Raw genomic sequence first — 25,028 nt, 5'->3', positions numbered from 1 at the left:
CTAAAAAGTAAGGGGAAATGTGTGCGCGTCTTATGGAGCGAATGCAGGCTGCTCAGCTATCCCAGAAGCCAGAACAGCAAGAGGGATTGCTGATTTCACTGCACAGTGATCCCTCTTGCTGTTCTGGCTTCAGGGATTCAGAAATATTTTTTTCTTGTTTTCCTCCTTCAAAAACTAGGTGCATCTTGTGGTCTGGTGCATCTTATAGAGCGAAAAATACGGTAAATACTTAACCTGAGGTACCACTGTATATGCATTGCAGGAGGTTGTCATTATTATTATTATTATTATTATTATTATTGGTAATAATAATAATAATAATAATAATAATAATAATATATGCATTGCAGGTCCTGCCAACCTAGCAGTTCGAAAGCATGTCAAAGTGCAAGTAGATTAATAGGTACCGCTCCATAGGTACCGCAGTGGCGGTGCAGCGGCAGCAGGAGGCCCCATTAGCTAAAGTGGTGCTTCAGGTTAAGAACAGTTTCAGGTTAAGAACAGACCTCCAGAACAAATTAAGTTCTTAACCCGAGGTACCGCTGTACTTTAAAAAGGAGGCAGGATGCACATGAAAGGTCCACTGAACCAGGAAGCTGGCAGCTGACACACCAGACAGATGAAACACCGCTGTCCAGCTATACTGAGCTCCTTCAGTGCTATAGGAGTTGGGGTGACCCCAGCCCAGTCACAGGGCCCGTCAATGTCCAGCCTCAGATCCCATGCTGATGGCACTTGCTTGCTAGCCAATGAGATTGTTCGTACTAGTCTTGGTACCTGTTCTTTAGAGTGATGTGGTTCTTTGCAAATCATCATCTGGCCTAGAGACCCCAGGGCTCGGTTGAAGCTCAACTCTGTCTTCACCTTTCTGTCTGTCCTGTTCAATCACGGCCATTTATTTATCTTCTCTTCTGCTGCTTTGGTGCTATTGTTCCCAAGCTAATGCATCTTTCCCTCCCCTGGAGTGAACTGGGGCAATCAGGAATCAAATGGGTAGCATGATGGTGTCATCCTGCTAGTACCACTGAGGGCAAGCAAAAGCAGTTTAGTGCACTTGTGTGATTTTTTTAAAAGTTAATAGCAGCTGCAGGGGTCTGGGATAATAATAATAATAATAATAATAATAATAATAATAATAATAATAATTTATTTATATCCCGCCCATCTGGCTGAGTTTCCCCAGCCACTCTGGGTGGCTCCCAATCAAATTTTGAAAACAGTACAGCATTAAATATTAAAAACTTCCCTAAACAGGGCTGCCTTCAGATGTCTTTTAAAGATAGGATAGCTGCTTATTTCCTTCACATCTGAAGGGAGGGTGTTCCACAGGGTGGGCGCCACTACTGAGAAGGCCCTCTGTCTGGTTCCCTGTAACCTCACTTCTTGCAATGAGGGAACCGCCAAATGAAACTTGCAAGGGCAAAGGGATAAAAAAATCCCATCGCTGTCCCCATGGTTTCAGTGGCATTTATACAACAACAACACATTGCATGAAAAACATCTCATCTAGACTGTACACAGGCTTAAAATCTGATATCTTTTTCAACCAGTCAGTTAGAGGTTATTGAACCCTGACTCCTGCGCATGCAAAAGAAGTCCTCTGCTGCTGCTGATCTATGGTCAGCCTTCTGCTCTGCAGGCTACTTTGCAAATAATTATGCCAGATGGATTCGGCTTCCCACCATCGCAGCACCCCATGGATGCCACCCAGTGAAAAATCCCACAATAGCTAATGTTGTTGTTGTTTAGTTGTTTAGTTGTGTCTGACTCTTCGTGACCCCATGGACCAGAGCACACCAGGCGCTCCTGTCTTCCACTGCCTCCCGCAGGTTGGTCAAACTCATGCTGGTAGCTTCGAGAACACTGTCCAACCATCTCGTCCTCTGTCGTCCCTTTCTCCTTGTGCCCTTCATCTTTCCCAACATCAGGGTCTTTTCCAGGGAGTCTTCTCTTCTCATGAGGTGGCCAAAGTATTGGAGCCTCAGCTTCAGGATCTGTCCTTCCAGTGAGCACTCAGGGCTGATTTCCTTCAGAGTGGATCGGTTTGATCTTCTTGCAGTCCATGGGACTCTCAAGAGTCTCCTCCAGCACCATAATTCAAAAGCATAAATTCTTTGGCGATCAGCCTTCTTTATGGTCCAGCTCTCACTTCCATACATCACTACTGGGAAAACCATAGCTTTAACTATATGGACCTTTGTTGGCAAGGTGATGTCTCTACTTAAAAAACAACAGCTAATAGTTTTGGACTATTTGCCCCAGCCAGCAGCCGGCACAGCCAAGCGTCGGGGTGAGGAGAACTCTAGTCTGGGCTGGGTGACATCTAGGAGTAAGAACCAAGCGCTGGCAATGTTTGTTTGATTCACCGGAATATTTGATAAGATTCCTTGCCTAGGTGTCAAGAAATTAATTAAAATGGGAACGCGACAAGATCTTAGGAGAGAATGAGTAGTGCCGAGTCATAGGCTGGTCTACCTGCTTGCACCTGCTGGCAATTAATTATGGCTTCATTCATTATGCTAGTCTTTGGGTTTTCATCCGTCCAGAATATTTTTTCAAAGTTGTTTTTGTAAGAGGAGGTTGCGGGGGGGGGGGAGGGAGAGAAATACTCTCCTGTAAGATAAGATTATAAACAGATAAAAAAAAAAGGAAGGAAGGAAGGAAGAATGGGTTTGTCAGACTGTAATCAACTCTTGAGGGTGCTTTGGAAGAAACGGATCCCGGTCTCAGAGCAATCTGAACACAGAAAAATCACTTTCATTAAAACGTTAAGCCTTTGATTACCGTTGTATCGCATCAAATTGACTCCTATCATTTGGCAGCTGGTATTGGGAGCCTCTTGATAGCACAGTTATTTGTCGTCGTCCCCCCCCCCCCCGTACCTCCCAATGTAAAAGTACTGGCTGTGTGTGTGTGTTTTGGGGCAGAGGGGAAAGATGCTGTGTTGGATCATTTCAAATTTTGCCCCTTCCTCTCCCAACCCCCTTCCCAAGAAAATAAAAAAAGCGACGCCAAGGAAAGGCCAACGTTCCGCCTTCTCGAGCTAAATGAAAAAGCTTTTAGGCTCCGTGAAGTGCGGGCCGCTCTGCTCGGCACATCACCTGAGCCATATCCCGATCTATTAGACTTTAAACAGAGCCAGCCAACACAGCTGCTTCGCCTCTTGTTTTTCTATTACCTGCTTTTTAGCTCTCCCGTATAGTGGAGGGGAATCTGGAGCCAAAGTGATTTACAGGCTGTTGCAGGAGGACAGGCCTGACATTGATTGAGTCACTTATCTCTCTTTTCTGTGGCCGGCCTGATGACAGCCTTCCCCGCAGGTATCAATCAGCACATCAGTTCCCCGGGCCTAGGTGAGGGGGAGAGCTGCCAGGGTCGCATTTTGACTGTCATATTCATCTAAACTGCAAGCTGACCCTCCTTGCTTAAGGAACCTCTCTCTTTGCCACACACATCGCCAGAGGAGGCGGATGGGCTGGGTGCAGAAACAGCACTGCCCCACTTTCCGCGGCGACCCTTCTTCCTCTGGACACCCCTGGCTCTTGCTTTCCCAGATGTCCCCAAGTTAACGTGCATCTTCCTCTCTGCCACATCAGCCTGTCACTGCAATCTTAAGAAACCCACGTTGTAATTTGCACAAAATAGATGTGATTAAAGCTGGAGCTGGAGTCGAGGGGTGGCGGAGCACAGCGAGCGAGAGGCAGGAGGGAGGGAGACGATGGGGAGGCGGAAATCTCTTGTTTATGTGCGTCTTGTCATAAGCCAAGCAAGTAAGATGATTAAAATAACCGCAAGTAACTGGTTCAGGATTTCTTCCCTGCTGATGAAGAAAGGCGGCGGGGGGGGAGCAGGCATGGAGGGAACGACAGGGTGATGGTGCAAACGAGCCTGTGGATCCGAGCCACTGAATCCGGCCCAGACTTCATGGCGTTTTCTTCTCACGTCTCTGAGAAATGATAAAAATTGGGAAGCAGGCAACATGGTGGCCGAGATGGATGGCTTTTATGACACGCTGCATATTTTAGGAGACTCCGAGAAAGCACTACAGATTCCTTTATTCCTAAAGAGATAGGATCTCACAAGAGGCAGGAGAAGGCAACATGATCTGGAGGGTGTATATTTAAAGCTTCACTGGGCCGTTGTTTTTCTTTTGGAAGGTTTTTTTTAAGCAGCATCATACAAAGCAGAATAATAATAATAATAATAATAATAATAATAATAATAATAATAATAATATTTATACCCTGCCCATCTGGCTGGATCCCCCCAGCCACTCTGGGCGGCTTCCAACAAAACACTAAAATACAATAACCTATTAAACATTAAAAGCTTCCCTGAACAGGGCTGCCTTTAGATGTCTTCTAAAAGTCTGGTAGATGTTGTTCTCTTTGACATCTGGTGGAAGGGCGTTCCACAGGGCGGGCGCCACTACCAAGAAGGCCCTCTGCCTGGTTCCCTGTAACTTGGCTTCTCACAGTGAGGGAACCGCCAGAAGGTCCTCGGTGCTGGACCTCAGTGACCGGGCAGAACAATGCAGCCAGTATTTACAATCTTGTGTATCGTCAAGCTGCAATCCTAAACTGAACTATCAATGGGACTTATTTTGGGGTGTACGTGCATAGGACTGTGCTATAAGTGTGTGTTTACGCACATATGCACACAAACATGCACATATATTATCAAGTTATGTGGAGGTGTGGTGCACTGAATTTGGAAAAGCAAGAAACCAGCATGGCCAGATTTGTCCATCCCCACTACAATCTGCACGACACTGTTTTCCTAAAACGGGCACTTAATTCCTTGGGAAACGAAGAGATTTGGTCTTGTGTGAATGCAAGCACACGCTGTAGGGTGGGAGGCAGGGCGGGGGGGGGGGGAGTGCCTATGTTCCAGTTGCAATGCAAGCCCAGATTATATTGGGGCAAAAAGGCAGGTTCTTCTGCGGCACAGATAATATTATAGCTAGAACAGGCGTGTCTATTTATATCTTTTTTTAAAACCAGGTTTCCACTACCTGCAGGGCAGAGGCAGGAATTTGACGGAGAGAGCAAAAAGTACCAGGAATCGTGAGGCTGGCACCAGCTGGTTGTGCAGAATCTGACAGAACAAAGGTTGGCTGCCTTCGATGCAGGACATGTGTTTGATTTTGACACCAGAGCCGGCTGATCAGCCTCTGTACACACAAGTGATATTTGAAGAAGCAGGGAAGGGAGGGAGCCCTTTTAAGGGATAACTCTTGATCTCTCCATCTGCCTGTAGTTGGCGGGCTCTACCTGAACTTGCCCCCCGGGGCAATCGATCCTTTGAGCAATAATCTAGGGAAATGCTAATGCGAGGGGAAAACTAATATTTGCCATCCGCGAAATGAAGCGTTTGACATTAGCAGCTTGGCTGAAATCGCAAACTCTGTTCCAGGCCTACCCAGGCTCAGCAGCCATGTTGAGGACAGGAAGGAAGATTTTATATGGACAGGGCTGGGATAGACCGTGGTTTATCATCATTGTGGGCATGCGGGGGGGGGGGTGTCTATTCTAAAAAGCACAACTCGGGTTGTCTCTTTCTTAATTCCTGGTTTGCACCCTGCGGTGTCCCCCCCCCAATGATTGGGGTACTCTCATTTTGACTCAAGAAAACCACCATCTTATAGTTCAAATTGGGGGAAATACCACACATCCACATTCCTTCATACATTAAACGCTCGCTTCCATCTGAGACTCAGGAAACACTGGGAAAGGAAAGGAAGTCACCATCGGAGGTGGTAACAACAAAATGGACCAATGACTGTGCTAGATTCCAACTCTTACTTCACACATTAAACCCTCGCTTCCGTATGAGACTCAGGAAACACTGTGACTGGAAATGAGGCCGCCTTCGGGGGTAGCAACGGAACTGACGATTCACTGTGCTAGAGAAGAAACTAAAATGTTTAGTTTCTTCTCCCGTTAGATTCACAAAATGTTTAGGGGTATGCGTCCCCCCAGAAAAAAAGCACTGGTTGCACCCATACAATAAATGGGTGCAACAGGCAGCAATATAGAGATGGGAACAGAGATCATTCCCCTACGTTTGCAGAGAAGATCACGCTTGAAGCTGGTTCACACCTGACGAGCACAATGTTCCGTGATGATTTGCACATGTGAATGCTTTGCACACCAGATAGATTTAACATTTTCATAGACATGTAGAGTTGGAAGGGACCAAGGGGGTCACCTGGCCCAACCTGCTGCGATGCAGGAACCTCCCAAAGTGGGGCAAGAAACCACGCCCCTGAGATTAAGAGTCTTAGGCTCTACTGACTGAGTTATCCCTTTAGTGTTTCCAGTGTTCAGAACGGATGTGGGTGGGTAGACCTCCTGCCTCTGAAAATACATCAGTATGCACAGGGTTCTCTTCAGATGTTCAAATGAGCACATCAGTAGGAGGTGAAGGCTCCAGCTGTGATCCTCTATCTCTAGTTCTGAATGCCTGCCAGATTTTCATATCCAATGCTTTCCACACATTTTGCTGCTAGCCGACTGCAGAGAGCTGAAGCGATACGTGTGAACTATGCCTTTGTTCCAAGTGATATGTTTTGGTAAGAGGGCCGTCCATACTGTGGTCTAAACCACTGAGCCTCTTGGGCTTGCCGATCAGAAGGTCGGCGGTTCGAATCCCTGTGACAGAGTGAGCTCCCTGCTCCTGCCAGCCTAGCAGTTCGAAAGCATGCCAGTGCAAGTAGATAAATAGGTACCACTGCGGCGGGAAGGTAAAAAGCGTTTCCGTGTGCTCTGGTTTCCGTCACTGTGTCCCGTTGTGACAGAAGCAGTTTAGTCCTGCTGGCCACATGACCCGGAAAGCTGTCTGTGGACAAACGCTGGCTCCCTCAGCCTGAAAGCGAGATGAGAGACGCAACCGCACAGTCGCCTTTGACTGGACTTAACCGTCCAGGGGTCCTTTACCTTTACCGTTAGGCAATGCGAGATGGCCGCCTCAGGCAGCAGATTTGGGGTGTCATGAAATGGTGGGACTTGCTAGTTGTTTAATTTACTACTGCTGTATTTTAGCTCCTCAGGAGAAGAGCTGGGATCTTAAGGCACCTCGACTGGGCGGAGTGAGGCCACTGCCCTTTGCTTTCCCACCTTACGTAGCAAAATGTCTAAATTTCCTGGGCCAGCCATGTTTCACCAGGATTGCCAGAGCTGCGCTGGGATGCAGGAGACCAGAGTTCACTTCCCACTTAGGGGTGTTTGTGTACATACGTATGTGTGCAGTATCAGTTGAATTCCTGCATTCTGCATGGTACTTTTAATACCATATGGGAATAAAACACATGCCAATTTTGTTTGCATGCTTTGTTAGACAGTCAGAGCAGGAAGAATCTCTTAGTTTTGTTCTCATCAGTGGTGCCTTGTCTAATAAGGCTCCGATTCCTGTTCTTTTTGTATGCAGCTAGTTAACAAGGTGTTGGGGTTTTGTTTTGCTTGAGACTTGCTCCCTGATGGTACTAGTCAATTCTCTACCCATTAAGTCCGATCTGTTTGACTTTGCATCCCGGCGAAAGCGACGGGAGCTAAAACAGTATTTTGATGCTGAAAGGGGACATGCTTTTCTTCACTGAATTTTAAGGCTGCTGTAATTGTTCTAGGGGTTGCTCGTGCGTAAAATCGGCGCCACACCTGGCTGGGCTGCCTGAGTGAACCCTTTCTGTCCGCACAGCCACTCACCCATGGCTGTCTCAATCGCTGGCAGAATCCGTCAGTGGGCGTTTCTTGAACTTCTTCCAGCAAAGAAGCTCTTTGACGCCTAGTCTCCGCCTACTCTCCCTGTGAGGAAGCCTTCTGCGCAGGGAGGGTGTGGGCAGCGGAGGACCCGTGCTCTCCCCGCTGGTCTCCAGCGAGGAGTCATGGAGCCACCTCACCGATTCCCCCATCTGCCCCCCTTCTCCACTGGTGCTATGCTGATTTCCTTCCCCAGAAGATGGGCTGCTTCTCTCCCTCCCGGGACGCTCTCCGGAATCCCTCTGGAGCCCTCCCTCTCCCTCTGGCTCTGATGGCAGTTCCCTGACAGCTGTGTTCACTGCTGATCTAATTAAATCATTGCATCTGGTGGGCTCAAACCTAGTCACCAGCAAGACCTCTATGCAGTGGGTGCTTAATTAAAGGTAAAGGTAAAGGTACCCCTGCCCGTACGGGCCAGTATTGACAGACTCTAGGGTTGTGTGCTCATCTATAGGCCAGGAGCCAGCGCTGTCCGCAGACACTTCCGGGTCACGTGGCCAGCGTGACAAGCTGCATCTGGCGAGCCAGCGCAGCACACGGAACGCCGTTTACCTACCCGCTGGTAAGCGGCCCCTATTTATCTACTTGCACCCGGGGGTGCTTTCGAACTGCTAGGTTGGCAGGCACTGGGACCGAATGACGGGAGCGCACCCCGCCGCGGGGATTCGAACCGCCGACCATGCGATCGGCAAGTCCTAGGCGCTGAGGTTTTACCCACAGCGCCACCCGCGCCGGGGTGCTTAATTAGCAGTGAGCAAACGATGAGCCAAAAGCAAAACCGGGAAATATTTGACCCCGAGCTTGAGGAGAGCATTCCAAAAGGTTGCTTTCAAGCTGGGTCAAGATGACCCCATTCAACATCACAACCTCAGAGATTGTACATTCAAGGCTCCTGCATTTTGGGCTGCAGTCCAGCAGTTAGCCACCCTTACAGTTTGAGCTTATCTTCTCCATGGTTGCTCAGAAGCAAGTTATACGGAATTCGATCGGGATTTCCCCCCAGTTAAATAGAGATAAGGATTGCAGTCTGAAGGCCATCGAGACCAGTGGGCTTAAGTGAGTCTAACCCTGTGTGAGCACTTACCGTACTTTTCCATGTTTAAGATGAGGTTTTTTTTAATTAGAAAATTATGTTTAAAATTGTGGGTCATCTTCTACACGGATAGTGCATAGTGGGGACTTGGGATTGGTTGCTGCCGCGAGCCAGAGATTCTCAGCGGCTATTGGGCATGCTATTGGCGGCTGTGGCAAGGGGCTGGTGTTGATTGGCTGTCGCTGCAGCAATTGGGCAGGCGATTTGCGGATTCTGCCAGCAAAGGGATAGACGATAGGTGGCTTTTGCGATGTGTGCAAGTGGCAGCATCAGTCGGGTGAGCGATTTTCGGCAATCCCCCCCAAAGAAAGCTCCACAACTATGGGCAATTATCCCCATTTTCTTAATTTGGAGTCCCCCAACTCCAAATTGTTATACACGGAAAAATACGGTAACTTCTAAAAAGAGAATTGCTGGGTGCAGAATCTGCCTGGAAAGCATTTGTGCTCCAACTGGGAAGCTTTTTCTGGATGTGGGCGAGATGATTGTGGTGACTTTGAGGTGTCATTCTGTAGTCTTAGATGCTAAAAGGCAAAAAAAAGGTAAAGGTAAAGGGACCCCTGACCATTAGGTCCAGTCGTGACTCTGGGGTTGTGGCGCTCATCTCGCTTTATTGGCCGAGGGCGCCGGCGTACAGCTTCCGGGTCATGTGGCCAGCATGACTAAGCCACTTCTGGTGAACCAGAGCAGCGCGCAGAAACACTGTTTACTTTCCCACCAGAGTGGTATCTATTTATCTACTTGCACTTTGACGTGCTTTCGAACTGCTAGGTTGGCAGGAGCTGGGACCGAGCAACGGGAGCTCACCCCATTGCGGGGATTTGGACCGCCGACCTTCTGATCAGCAAGTCCTAGGCTCTGTGATTTAACCCACAGAGCCTTGTAAATAAGACAAGTGACATCACTTAGCCACAAACATGATTGCTAGTCACCTTCTCAGTCAACACGCTGTATGTTTTTCTGCCCCCCAAAAATACAAAGCAAGTGGCCTGCACAAGAGAACATTTGACTCCCTGTATCTCGGTGCTAAACCATGGTATCAGGAATGGGAACAGAGCCCAAGTCTTTGCTCAGATTAAAGAGTGGATGGTTCAGGACTAAGATTTGGCAACAGAAACAGGCTGCATAGCTCTGGTCAACCTTCCAGCACCCAGATTACAGGCATCGGGGGAATGAGAACTCAGTCCCACATGAAGGTATACCGAATTCAAACGCCCGGTCAAACATACATTCCTGCAGAGATCAGATGAACCTTATTCCGCAGAGATACAAACATTCTGCAAGGTTTGATCCGGTTCCAGCAAGTGATATGCCTGAACGGAAGAAACAAGGATGGGAAGCCAAGTGTCACATCTAAATACAACAGGAGCTAGAATGGCCCCAGGATCCAGATGGCTCATGTTGCTTCCCAGCCGTTGATGCCTGTAACTCTTCCAGTTTGAAACCTCTGCCATGCCTAAATCTGGCACCATTTTCCACCGGCCTGTGTAAACATTTGTAGAGAAAAGAAAGATAAGAGGGAAATATTCTCTGTAAATAGCAGATTGCTGTGTGCCAGCAGGCATTATTAATACATTAGAAATGTCAGATATTTTGCTGCAAGGACATCGTGGTGTGGGGAGTAAATGTGAGGATTACAAGTTTGCTTCTGAGCCTTATTTCAATGCTCGCAACTCACACCCATACGCAGCATTGTGGAATTTCGTTTTTTAAAATGCAGTGAGATTAAAGGGAAGAGCCCAGTTTTGACTTCCTTACTGCAAATAATTTGGAAGAGTACGGCGTTCTAGTAAACACCATCAGGGAATATTAACCTGGAAAGCCTGGGCTGTCGTGCCCAAGAATGGGTTTGAAGGCAGGAATCATATTGGTGTTGGGTCCAGTGTGACCATTTTGTGTGTGTGGTTTAATTAAAGGCAGGGGTGTGAATTACCATATTTTTTTTGCTCTATAAGACTCACTTTTTCCCTCCTAAAAAGTAAGGGGAAATGTGTGTGCGTCTTATGGAGCGAATGCAGGCTGCTTTCACTGCGCAGCGATCCCTCTTGCTGTTCTGGCTTCTGAGATTCAGAATATTTTTTTTCTTGTTTTCCTCCTCCAAAAACTAGGTGCGTCTTGTGGTCTGGTGCGTCTTATGGAGCGAAAAATACGGTATGTGTGGAGTTTTCGCTCTCTGTGTATCTGCGTGAACCTCTGAAAGACATTCTTCGGCAGAACGCCTAACCTGGAGGGTGCTGGTCCTCTAAGAAAATGGGTGGGTGGTTGAATGGAACAGCCTTCCTGTGATTTTTCTGAGCAGCCAAACGAAAGACACACCTGGCTATTGAACAGCTGTGTGCTCAGCTGGTCCATCCACATCAATGGCAGACATGGAAGTCAACTCTGGCATGCAGATCTCCCTTGCTGGACCCAGGCGGCAAGCACAGAGACTGACAGGCCTCCCTAGCTGCAAAAGAAATGAACCGAACACACACACACACACACACACATGAGAGAGAGATAGAGAGATCTCTACTGTAATGTTTATTAAATAGTACTTTTAAAAGGCTTTTATACAAATAATAGAAACACAGTTTGAGTTCGTCTTTCCTTAAACACTGAAGAATCACAGTAAAAGCTTTAAAGTCCACATGACCTGGCTCAGCCAGTAAATGGTCAAACTACCTTGAGCTGGTAAAATGTGAGAAATTCTGTTTTCCCTGCATACCTCTTTTTTCCAAGGGGGTTGGTTTTCTTTTTCGTTTTTTCATCCCCATGCTCCCTTGTCAACACCTCCCTGCAAAAGCAAGGATCGGCTACACTAAAGCCTTCCCTCCTGTCAGCCACAACAAAGAGGCCTTCGAGGAGGTGGGGAGAAACACCTATTTCAACAAAGGCATTGGTAATGCAGGATTGGACTACTTCTTTTTCTCTCTCCTCTGTGCACTTTGGAAAGAACGTGGATCAGCAAATATAACACTTTTCCTTTTTTTTTGCAGGTGAAGATGTATTTGACATGAATGTATGCACGGTTTTTCCTTCCTTGCCCTGTTAAAAATACAATCAGTCAAGATTTCTGCATTGGAACAGTAAAGCACCCAGCAGAGAGGTAAGTGAGGTATCAGCTATGCAGCATTTTGGCCTGATTCTGCTCACTGAGTGCACACAGCCAAGCCCCTACAGCAACCAACATGGAATACCAAAGTACGGGACTCTCCAAGAGGGAGCTGGTTTCGTTTCTGCGCAATTTGCGCCAAAACTCCCCGCTGCATTCATGCCAAGGTCAGTAACATCCTCTGGCCGCCGATTTAAAGGTACAAGTAGTCCCACGTGACCACGCACATACATAACGCATACAGAGAAATCACAAGCACGCGCAAACACATATGCGTTGAAATATATGTATACACGAACTCTCACTCTCTGCATGTCTACTATAGACAGCGACTCTACCTTTTAATATATCTATTAACTCCTGTCAGGTGACCTTCACAGATACAGCCTGTCCTCCTTCATACAAATATAAGAGAAATAAAAATCGAGGGGCGCAATCCTGCCAGAGTTTAGCACGTGCTTATCTCCCCCATTGAAATCAATGGGACCGAAATAAAGCTGCTACCTTTGGCCGGCTCAAGCCCCTTTCTTTAATGACAGTAGCAGCAATCTGGTCTGCAAAATGACCCTGTACATTACTCTCTGCGTTTCTCTTGAAATTAGGGGGGAAGGGGAGGGAAGTTTGTATGTGGAATATGCCAGAAAGACACAGGAATCCTCTATGAAAATGGACTTTTTTAATGGTGCTGCATCCAAACTGCTGGAAAGGCAGTGTGTTTCAAACTTTCTATCACTAGGGAAACTTCCACATCAGCTTCTGCCGAGATAGATACCCCATGAGCATCAGCCACAGAACTCCTGCACTGAATCTCGAGGCCTGTTTTTTAAAGCACGCACACAGTTCGCAAGAGATGCTGGCTTTGGGTTGGTTACCTTGCTTGAACTGCGTGCATGTGCTCTAGGACAAAACCCAAGGCTTCCCAATGTTGTGGTGCAGTTTAGGAAAGATTTGCAGCAGTAGACCAAGTTGTTTTTTGGGTGTCTGCCGGTGTTACTGATGTATAAAAATAACTCCTGCAAAGTTTCCAGGGAATCCCGGCAGTTCCCTAGGGCATGGTATGAAAAAGCACAGTTTTAAGGCCCAGGGTCTGCCACAGAATTAAATGCACTGGGAACATTTGAGTTCAAGGAAAAAACTCGGTTCTGGATTGTGGCATTGGCACGTCCCAGAAAATACCGTATTTTTTGCTCTATAAGACTCACTTTTTCCCTCCTAAAAAGTAAGGGGAAATGTGTGTGCATCTTATGGAGCGAATGCAGGCTGTGCAGCTATCCCAGGAGCCAGAACATCAAGAGGGATTGCTGCTTTCACTGCGCAGCGATCCCTCTTGCTGTTCTGGCTTCTGGGATTCAGAATATTTTTTTCTTGTTTTCCTCCTCCAAAAACTAGGTGCGTCTTATAGAGCGAAAAATATGGTAAGTGCTTTGCTCATCCACTTGTATACTGAAGTAAAGAAGCATCGCACATGCCAAAAGCTCTGTTCATTCTGCAAGATAAGCGTACATGCCAAAGCTGCTCTGAGAACCATTTCACGTGTTACGCAGCAAGCAAATCCTGTTCACTATCTGGCGTGCACATGACAGGGTGCACACCAAAGAAGTGAAACATGGGAACTTGGCCCCAATGCTTGCTGACATTATGTGCCTAGGAGACTGCATCTCAACAGCTGTGCCGGCACAACGTCACAAAACATGCTATTGTGTCAGCATCCCAGCAACGTTATCCCAGCATGCGTGTTTACTGTTGGGTGTCAACCCACAGCAGATTTCTAAAATTTCTGCTGCAGGTCCCCACCCACTGAGTCTGGAGATCGTTCCTACATAGCAGCCACTTGGATTTCTCCTAAAACAGTCACTTGAAGATGGCTGAAACAAGAGCTGAAACAAAAGGCATTGGAGATCAAAACTTAGCATTTGTAAACTTCTCTTTTACTGGTCTGTGACACACCTCAGGCGTGACAGCATTAGAAATATATTGGACCAATTGAAAGGACAAAACTCTACCCAGTAGAGATCCAAGGACCACGATGATGATGATGATGATGAAGATGATGGTCGTGAGGATGAAAAGGAAGAGGAACAGGGGAAAGGGGGAACGCCTCCCTTGTATTTTGATACAGCACACACCTCTAAGTAAAGGGAAAAATATTTTTCTAAGGCACTTGATTAAAAAAAAGATACACACACGTACGAACACAAAACCCTTCGAAAACAAACAATTTGCCTTGCAAATTACTAGGGTGCAAGTTGCACTGTTCTGAAGGGATAGGAAGGTGGCAGCAGATTGGTCCAGGCCTTTTTTTTCTGTTTCCCCGACAACCGCACTGGAATATCAGACGAGACTCGATACCCTGCAAAGGATCGTAATGGTTGCTTCCCACCCAAAGGCCTAACTCTGCAAAGAAGTGATGCCTCGGCTGGACATAAAGCACCAGGGCCGTGCCAGCTGTGCATGTGCTCAAAACAGCGCCACTCAGAGGTGGGGGGATCTGTCGCTGTTGGGATGTTGTTGGACTACAACTCCCTTTATCGCTGACAAGTGGCCAGACGTCTTTGCAGAATGAAGCCCTTAGTCCTAGCAAACGAAGAAACTTAAATGATGCCTGTTAAGAGGAAGGAGGTATCTGCAACCACTCTCCATTGGGGCTCTGGATTGGGGCTCTGGATCGCTCTGTTCCTCCCCCCCCCTAAACTCCACTCCTCCCCCTCCCCCACGAGAGTGGTCACAGCATTAACAAAAATATATATAGCAGCCTGTCCTCCTCTCAAAGCATATAAAAAGCCATCTCCTGAGTTCCCGGGCATCTTATAATTGTGTCTTTTGTTTGCTGCGATTTTCTTATAATAAAAGGAATGGGATTATAAAGGGAAGTGCAGTGGGGGGGGGTGAGGACAGAAAGAAAAGTAAAAGACAGCCCTTATGATGAAGGCCTCCGCTGTTTCAATCCATGATCTGGATTTAATAAATGGCTCTTATTCGCAAATCACTTTTAAGGCTCTTCAGCCTCTCTTGAGGAGGCGCCTCTGTCGAATTTCGCACCTCAGGCTGCCTTTCTCTTTTGCTTTGTAATCTGGGAAGAAAGCACCGCTGCTCCTATTGACCCGCAAGCCTAATTCCTGATCAGAAAAAGGTAAAGGCAACAACATACTTTCTTTGGGGGGGGGAGCGGGGTGGTGTGTCTATAAACTGCAGCTTGCTGGGCTCGTCTTACCGACAGGAAAGAACAAATCCCTTAAAACCAAGGAGCCTTTCTGAATGGCGATAAGCTGAATTGGGGTGGGTGTGGGAGATAGGCTCACATGTGTGGTTGTGTGTAATTTTTAAAGATTAGCTTGGCCACCAAACGAGGAACCGGGGGTGGGGAGAGTGGGGAGAAACTCTCTGGAGTTTTCTAAACTAGGGAAAAGAAGTGGGAAATAACGTTCAACATTCTGTTTCTCACTTCCTAAATGCTAACCAAACGTTTGGACTCTTCTGGATTTGATTCACTTGAATAAGACATAACAACAATAAGCATGGCAGCTCCTTTGCCCGCCCCAACCTGGTTCTTATCGTGAGAACAATAAGCCGTAGAGTTGTCTCCGACGGTCATCCTTCCCCCTGGAAAAAAGAAAGTTTACACCGTCCTCGTTTCCTCCTCCTTTTGTGAAACGGCAGGGCTGTCCGTGACTCCTCCCCACTTGCGTATACCAGCTCCGGCTTCGTGTAAGATTATGGCATTCAGCTCCCATATAAAAAGTAATCTTCACCAGCCACTTTTGCTGGAATGAAATGTCAAATGTGATTCTGGTGCAATCAGTCATGCCTCAGAGCAGCACTTTTGGTGGTTCATTTTGACCTTGTGCTTGATGCCGTCATAAAGCTCAAAGTTGTAGTTCTCTAATGTGGTGGAGCTCCGAGAGGACAGGCCGGCGTAGGAACACGTGCAGTACAGGAGTAACCCCGCGCAAATTGCCCCCAGGAGCACACCGAGGGAACTCATGGCTATGATGGTGACCAGAATGGGGTCCAGTGTGTACAGCCAGCTCTTCTCTTTTCCCATTTTTGGGGTGAGCGGAGAGTTTGTTGAAAACAGCGTGTTGTTGTTCTTCTCCAGGCCTAAGTAGTCTGAAACATAATTGAAGCAGGTGATTAGAAAAGGAGTTATCTTCATTTATTCTTTGATAACTCCAACCAGTGCAGTTAGGGAAAATGTACAAAACTAGTTCAAATATATGTTGGAAGTGTAAGGAAAAGGAAGGGACATTTTATCGTATGTGGTGGGATTGTAATGTAATTTTAAAAAATTGGGAAATGATATACAATGAATTGAAGAAAATGTTCTATTTAACATTTGTTAAAAAACCTGAAGCATTTTTGTTAGGGATTGTAGGGAAAGATCTGCCCCAAAAGCTGGAAAACATCTTCATGTATGCGACAACGGCTGCGAGAGTTCTAATAGCACAAGGATGAAAGACTGAAGAAACCCCAACTAAAGAATCATGGCAAGAAAAACTGATGGACTATGCAGAACTGGCAAAACTGACATACAAGCTACGGGACAGGGATAACTGTGACTTTAAAGATGAATGGGAACCCTTTACAAAGCGAACTGGACTCCTTTGCTGGTTTTGAATAAACATTCACAAACTTTTTATTGATTATAATCAGATAAATAGTTTGAGGATCTATACAACTGTGTAACATGCAGAAAACAGCATTTTTAGAGAAATCAAAGACTGGAACTGAGGGAAGTTGCGGGGTGGGGGTGGGTGGGTTCTGTGGGGGGAGGGAGGAAAATGGGGCAGGAAATAGGGATATGTTTCTGGATAATATGTTTTGTTTTAATTTTGAATAAAAAAGTTTTAAAAAGAAAAAGAAAAAGAAAAGAAAAGGAGATATCTTTGTGTCCCATATGCTAGCTCACGGGCAAGGTGGTCGTCACGAGGGCTGGGCGATATCTCGTCCCAAACCGGTTTGAAGTCCATGATGGACTTTGCAGAACTGGCTAGATTGACCTGCAGGGTTCGAGATCAGGGCGATCAAAAATTTCAAAGGGATTGGAGTAAATTTATTGTATATTTGAATAATAATTCCAAAAATTTGAAGACCCTAGAAGGATTGAAATAAATCCTACAATGCGGACAATGGAAGTTAAAGAGCTAAATTGCGAGACAGGACTTGAAAGCGGAAAACCTGCTGAAGGGAAGTCATATGCTCAGCTGAGCAGAAAGTTTGTTTGTTATTGTATTGTCGAAAATATTGTTTAAGGAGGAATAAATAAATAAATATATTTTTTTAAAAAATAAAGAATGAAGTCCATCTCGTGATATCGGTTTCATAATTTTTGACCTGGCAATATACAGTGATACCTCGGGTTAAGTACTTAATTCGTTCTGGGGGTCCGTTCTTAACCTGAAACTGTTCTTAACCTGAAGCACCACTTTAGCTAATGGGACCTCCTGCTGCCGCCGCGCCACCGGAGCACGATTTCTGTTCTCAACAAAGTTCTTAACATGAAGCACGATTTCTGGGTTAGCGGAGTCTGTAACCTGAAGCGTATGTAACCTGAGGTACCACTGTATTGTGAATCATGACATGTGTGTGTATGTGTGTGTGTTTGTGCTGTGTGGAAAACCACAATGTGAGGAAAACCGTGAGGCCAACCGGTGCCTCTACCTAGTTCCATCCTTATTTCAGACATCATGATATATCAGCTGGTGATATATATCACGATGTTGAAAACCAGATATCGCCCAGCTGTACTCCTCACATGATCACTTTAGGCGATGGGCTCGTGTAGTGAGAACCGCCATCTCTGTGTGGGAAATATATATATATCTCCCTGCCCCAGCTCTTGCTTCCAATTTGTACTCTCTGTGGAGGTATGGCTCTGGTAGGGGCAGTGTCACCCACACCTCCAAATTATCTCTCTTTGCGATTTCCCCATCCCATGTTTTCCTCTCTGCTTTTCTTAAAGAATTCCTGCGCAGTTCTGGCTCAGTGCGATGAAAAGAGTGCAAGATAGCATTTCCCCCACAACGAATCAAAACTGTAGCTGTTGGTTGCCAAATTTCTATGCCTAATTTGTCCCCACTTTATGCTCCAGCTGATTTCTGTTCCTCTTGATGTATCACATCTGAAGGATGTTAATTCTGACGTGCTCACAAAAATAACAACGGGAGGGGGAGAATTCAGAAGAGCTTGTGAGTTCAAGTCATGGTTTTTGAAGTAACTTTTTCTCACACAGTGGCAGCCAGTTTGTTTACTGTACTCCAATGTATTAAGGCCCTGAGGAGAATGCACCCTCAATATTAACAATCTAGAAAGGTAAAAGGTAAAGGACCCCTGGATGGTTAAGTCCAGTCAAAGGCGACTATGGGGTTGTGGCGCTCATCTCGCTTTCAGGCCGAGGGAGCCGGCGTTTGTCCACAGGCAGCTTTTCAGGTCATGTGGCCAGCAGGACTAAACTGCTTCTGACGCAGTGGAACACCGAGACGGGAGCCAGAGCGCACAGAAACACTGTTTACTTTCCCACTGCAGTAGTACCTATTTATCTACTTGCACTGGCGTGCTTTCGAACTGCTAGGTTGGCAGGAGCTGGAACACAGCAACGGGAGCTCACTCCGTCGTAGGGATTTGAACTGCTGACCTTCTGAATGGCAGGCCCAAGAGGCTCAGGGGTTTAGACCACTGCGTCACCCTATCTAACTATCTATTCTCCATGTTGTCCTGGAATCTTGATAACTGCACCTGCCATTATCCAACAGGATGGAGGAAGTTTCTCCACCTGTGAAAAAAACTTCCTTTCTGAAGTTTCTCTTCTTCTTGACCAGGCATGGGCAAACTCCAGCCCTCCAGATGTTTGGGACTACAATTCCCATCATTCCTGACCACTGGTCCTGTTAGCTAGGGGTGATGAGAATTGTAGTCCCAAACATCTGGGAGGGCCAGAGTTTGCCTATGCCTGTTCTTGACTGTTGGGATTCTCTGAGGGCTAGGTTGTCATACGCAACTACTTCAGTATATAGTCCCAGCCATTAACAGATAAGTACCCCAGTATTTGCAGCACAGTCTATTTCTCAGGAAAGAGGTGTAGATCTGTGTCTCTGCAGGGCTGGAAAAGTCTTTTGCCTGGGATCCTGAATAACTGTTGCCAGTGTCAACAACAGTTTGCTAGGTGGACCAATGTGATGACTTGGTATGCAACAGCTTGCTATGTTCCTGTGATGTACAGATTTACGAAGTCAAAACATGCTTCGGCCAACCAGGGCAGTAGTTATCAAAATTTGGTATGTTCCAGTGGTCCTTAGAGCAGTGATATGGGTGGTCAGACCAAATCAGATTGTTTTATGATTCGAGGACCCGTCCCCCGCTTGGGAATAATAAAAAACACGTGGACAGGGCATATAAGGTTAATGGGTAGAAAAAGGCCACAACTTTATTGATTATAGCATGTGAGAAGGTATTGGACTAGGCATTGGACAAGAGCAATTTGACTCTACCCACTCAGGATGAGGGGAGAGTCTAACGAGGGGTTAACCACCAGTAGGCGGAGCCTGTTGATGCAAATACAACTATAAGCTCTCCCCTGATGTCACTGGGGGTCGTGCCATGGCCCCCCGCCACACAGGGCATAGGACAGGATCCACGAGCGCCGGATTCCTTTAACGGAATACCCATAGGTGATGGGGTAGGCGATGGCAACACCTTGCCCTTCCATACACCAACAACACATTCCAATGCCTAACCACCAGATACCAAGAAAGTTGTGACAATTGCTACGAGGTAGGCGAAAAAAACCAAGAGGCCGGTGCCAATTTGCCAATTGGAAAAAACTCCTACCAGGCCCTCTGGGCAGCCAGGGCGACCAACCATGGGTCCATAGCAAGTTCAAGCGAGAAACTACACACTAAAGGGAGTGGTGGGTGGGTGACTCGCAGAAATCGGCAGGGCAATGGCGGGGGAGAGCTGGCGCGGCCGCATTTGAACGGCTAGACCACGCCCCCCCCCGCGGTGTCTCCCGATTGGGTGACCGGCTGGGAGGCGTGCTGCGCCAGCGATGATGACTGGGCAGGGGGCAGAACGCCCCCTGCGTGGCGCGGGAGCCGGCTCCCGCTCACAACACCTCCCCTCCGGAAGGAGGAGAGGCTTTTCCCAGCCAACTAGTTTACGTTCCTATCTAAAGCTGCACAGACCGTGATTGACTATCCAGTGGGAAATTCCAATAGCCAGCCATCACTAGTTGGCTCTGTTGGAAGGTATTTCGAGAGAGGCAGGCGAAGCCAACACCAGGCTGCTCCTCCTCCTCCTCCTCCTCCTCCTCCGTGGCTGGTTTTGCTTTGCTTTGTGTTTCAAGTGTATGTTTGTAATGTTTCAACTGCATTTTATAAATGCTGTGATCCGCTCTGGGAACTTCCATCAGAAAGCAGGGTATTAATCTGCTAAGTAAATAAATACGTCGAGTGTGACCTGACTCTCCATTTAAACAACTGGCCACTCCACATAATGAAAAATGGTGAACTGGGTACAGAAAGCAAAAGAAAAAAGGAAAGAAAGGCTCAAATATTTCTAAATGTGAAATGAAGCCTCGTAACATTTGAAGATTTTCACTACATCTCAATCCTCTTTAACGGTGTGACCTTTAATTTAAATGACCTTTGCTCAAGCCCACAAGTATCACCCTCCCAGCCATCCCGGGAATTACTTCCAGACTGAAATGCCTTCTGACATTATTTTCATATACTCCACATGTACTGTTCATACTTTTAAAGAAGGGCAGGGGATCTCTGGCCTGTGGGCCAATCTGAGAATAATAATAATAATAATAATAATAATAATAATAATAATAATAATTATTATCCCACCCATCTGGCTGGGTTTCCCCAGCCACTCTGGGCAGCTCCCAACAGAATATTAAAAACACGACAAAACATTAAAAACTTCCCTAAACAGAGCTGCCTTCAGATGTCTTCTAAAAGTCAGATACAGTGGTGCCTTGGTTTACGAACTTAATCCGTTCCTGAAGTCCGTTCTTAAACGAAAGCGTTCTTAAACCAAGGTGTGTTTTCCCATAGCAGTGGGGGACTCAATTTACAAATGGAACACACTCAACAGGAAGCGGAACATGTTCTGCTTCCAAGGCAAAGTTCACACACCAAAACACCTACTTCCAGGTTTGCAGCGTTCTTAATCCAAGTTGTTCATAAACTAAGCTGTTCTTAAACCAAAGTACCATTGTAGTTGTTTATTTCCTTGACATCTGATGGGAGGGCTTTCCACAGGGTGGGTGCCACCACCGAGAAGGCCCTCTGTTTGTTACCCTGTAAGCTCAGATCTCGCAGTGAGGGAACTCCCAGAAGGCCCTCAGAGCTGGACCTCAGAGTCTGGGCTGAACGATGGGGGTATTCTGGTATTCTGGGCCGAGGCACCAACACTTTGAATGGCACTCAGAAACATACTGGGATACTGGGAGGGGTGGTCCAAGTTGGTCTGCAAGGCTATTTCCGCCCAACTGCCCGTTCCCTGATGGCACCCATGGTATCAGCTGATGGACATTAGGGTGGGGTTGAATCCTGTTGATTATTCAGCTTAAAGAGTGGGGTTTTTTTGCCAACGAATTCATTCCAAAGCCTACCTATTCATTCCACTGAGCGAACAGATACCTTTGGGAAGCCCAGAAGCAGGGCCTGAGTGAAAGATCTTCTCCTGCTATTGTTCTCCAGTATCTGGTGTCCAGAGGCATGTTGGACGTCCATACTATGTAGCCATCATGATTAGTATTCATTGGTTCCAACTTGTGGCTGAGCATCTTTGATAAAACGTATTTAACCCAGAACTTGAGTTTCCACTGTATCTCTGAGATACAGTGGTACCTTGGTTCTCAAACGCCTTGGTTCCCAAATGCCGAAAACCCAGAAGTAAGTGTTTCAGTTTTCAAAGGTTTTCCGGGGCACCTGCACCAATCAGAAGCTGCGCCTTGGTTTGCGAACATTTCAGAAGTCAAATGGATTTCTGGAACGGATTAAGTTTGGCGCTTTTGTTTTTGCTATTTATTTTGTGTTTTGGTTTTTGAGGCTTTTTTGGTTAATTTGTTTTTGTGACTGTGTGGAACCCGGTTCAGCTACTGATTGATTGATTGTGTGACTGTGGAAATGGATCATCAGTGCAGGTAAGATTTTTTTTTTTAATCATCTACAATACTGTCTTATTTATTTAATAGTACAGTACATTGATTATTGCTTTCATTTTATGGATCAATGGTTCCGTTAAATAGTAAAATTCACGTTAAATTGAAGTTTTAGGGGTTGCTTTTAAAAGTCTGGCAGCAGCAAGAATTCTCATTGCAAAGCACTGGAAGACAGAAGATCTACCCACCTTGGAAGAATGGCAGATGCAAGTAATGGACTACATGGAAATGGCAGAAATGACCGGCAGAATACGAGATCAAGGAGAAGAGCAGGTGGAAGAAGATTGGAAGAAGTTTAAAAAATATCTACAAAAACATTGTAAAATTTTTGAATGTTGAGGACATTGAAATGAAACGAAGGGGTTCTAGTGAATAAGATAATTAAGAGTATGAAAGAAGGGATAGATATTGGACAAAATTTGAATAATACAATATGTGAAGGAACTTTTTAAAGGATAAATGTTAATAAAAATGAACTTGCTAAATTAATTATCAAAGTGGAATACAAGAAAGGAGGGCGGGTGGAAGTCAGGAAAATATGGTTATGAAGTTTTGGCTTGTAACATTTCCTTTTTCTTTTTTTCGGTTTTTTTTTTGGTAGGGTTTTGATTGCTTGTTTTTATCGTTGAATGTTGGTGTTCTATTGTAATTTTTCTTTTCTTTTGTAAAATTAATAAAATATCATTTAAAAAAATAAATAAAAGTCTGGAACAGATTAATCTGTTTTGCATTACTTTCTACGGGAAAGCGCGCCTTGGTTTTGGAACACTTTGGTTTTGGAACGGACTTCCAGAACGGATTAAGTTTGAGAACCAAGGTACCACTGTACTTTTCCTGGAGCTGCATAAGGCACATTGCTTTTAAAATACAGTGGTACCTCTGGTTAAGAACTTAATTCGTTCTGGAGGTCCGTTCTTAACCTGAAACTGTTCTTAACCTGAAGCACCACTTTAGCTAATGGGGCCTGCTGCTGCCGCCACGCGATTTCTGTTCTCATCCTGAAGCAAAGTTCTTAACCCGAGGTACTATTTCTGGATTAGTGGAGTCTGTAACCTGAAGCGTCTGTAACCTGAAGCGTTATGCAACCCACAATATCTCATACTCACCATCTTCAGAGTCTTCTCCAAAGTCTTCCCCGTTGATTGAAATGTCATCCTCTAAAGCTGGGAAATCGACTGGAATGAGAAATATTTTGTTGTTACTCTAAAAACCTGCAGCGATACACTTTTCATAAGATATGCAAGCTCAAGAAAGCATTTTTTTTTTTTTTGAGGCTATTCATAACCAGGGCCAACTTCCACTAATATTCATAAGCATACAATGGAAGATATGTATATCATAGGAGCTTTTCTTTCATCTCTACCAAATCTGCTTTTAGGGAAAATGAAAGGGAGGGAGGGGAAGGAGTGGAACTGGATAATTCTGATTGCTGTTGAAACATTGTCAGTAGTGTCTTCATAATGGCTATAATTCATTAGCAACCGCGGACACAGGTATTATCTTTGTAACTTTCAACAATGACCATCATTAGTCACCATTAACACAACATCCATTTGGCACACTCTGCATGCCATCATCGACGACCCAAATGACCCGCTTTCAACCTGGGCTTCAAATGAATTCAAAGTGATTTATGGAATGATGTGTGTCATCATCATCACCTAGGTATTAATATAAAAGCCGGACTACACTAAGGAGATGCAGAACCCCACAAATGGGTATCAGGTATTTATGAAAATTATTTCTGTGACCTGAGCCTTTTAGTGTGGGAGATTTTTCTTTAGGTTCTTTGAAACATGTTAAAATATAGGTCCAGAGAGTACTGCGATCGGTGCTGGGTCTCTATCACAATCTGCATTTCATTGTACATCTCCTTGGGAAGTTGTTTTCAAAAGGCATTTTTTTAAAAAGGGGGGAGAACATGTACAGTGGTACCTCAGGTCACATACGCTTCAGGTTACAGACTCCGCTAACCGAGAAATTGTACCTCGGGTTAAGAACTTTGCTTCAGGATGAGAACAGAAATTGTGCTCTGGCAGCAGCAGGAGGCCCCATTAGCTAAAGTGGTGCTTCAGGTTAAGAACAGTTTCAGGTTAAGAACGGACCTCTGGAACGAATTAAGTACTTAACCCGAGATACCACTGTATACATATGCAAAATATACAGTTTCAGCACGTTTTCTTTCTTTCTTTTATAATAATCTTTATCGGTTTAAAATACAGACATAAAAAATCATTTACAACAGAAACACAGAAGAAAAAGAAAAGAAAAAAGTCAAGGTAAAAAGAAAAAAACTGTATACAAAAGGAAACTGCATCTTGTCGGATAACAATCAAATAAAAGTTTTGGATATAAAACTTCAGCACATTTCAGTTTCAGCACGTTTTCAATGTATGGTTCTTTTGGGGTTAACATGTTCCATAATATGTTTCCTTCCACTGTGTGCATTGTCCCACATTTTCAAACAGTCTAATTTCACACACATAAGTATGTACAGTAGTACCTTGGTTCTCAAACGCCTTGGTTCCCAAACGCCGAAAACCTGGAAGTTGAACGTCCAATGCGGTTGTCGGCTATTATTTTTTGGGTGCCTGCTCTAATTAGAAGCTGTGCCTTGGATTTTGAACATTTCAGAAGTCAAACAGACTTCTGGAACGGATTAAGTTTGGCGCTTTTGTTTTTGCTACTTATTTTGTGTTTTTGAGGCTTTGTGAGTTAAATTGTTTTTGTGGCTGTGTGGAACCCAGTTCAGCTACTGATTGATTGATTGTGACTGTGAAAATGGATAAAAGCCCCCCATCCAAACAATGACTATCATCAGTGAAGGTAGGAGGGGAAAAAAAAAAGATTTTTATCGTCTACAATACAGTGGTACCTTGGGTTAAGAACTTAATTTGTTCTGGAGGCCCGTTCTTA

General features: G+C 45.5%; 1 protein-coding gene and 1 long non-coding RNA gene across 2 annotated transcripts in view; one reads left to right on the top strand and one right to left on the bottom strand.

The window, feature by feature from the left end:
- Nucleotides 1-10,795: 10,795 nt before the first annotated feature.
- Nucleotides 10,796-15,161, top strand: LOC309335486. Its single transcript, XR_014153538.1, has 2 exons — nt 10,796-10,975; nt 13,334-15,161. It is a non-coding gene; the product is annotated as an uncharacterized lncRNA (long non-coding RNA).
- The window catches only part of NRP2 (neuropilin 2), a 231,925-nt gene continuing 221,989 nt past the window's right edge, over nt 15,093-25,028 (bottom strand). The window contains exons 16-17 of the mRNA XM_081867264.1: nt 23,219-23,287; nt 15,093-16,051 (exon numbers count right to left, since the gene is read on the bottom strand). Of these exons, the coding sequence (XP_081723390.1) occupies nt 15,744-16,051; nt 23,219-23,287 (377 nt within the window). The 3' untranslated portion in view covers nt 15,093-15,743. The remainder of the gene's footprint in view (nt 16,052-23,218; nt 23,288-25,028) is intronic.

Source organism: Podarcis erhardii (genome assembly GCF_964252035.2).
Source record: "Podarcis erhardii genome assembly, chromosome: 1".
Lineage (NCBI taxonomy): Eukaryota > Metazoa > Chordata > Lepidosauria > Squamata > Lacertidae > Podarcis > Podarcis erhardii.
The sequence above is the reverse complement of the archived record's forward strand: the minus strand, read 5'-3'. Positions and strand labels throughout refer to the sequence as shown.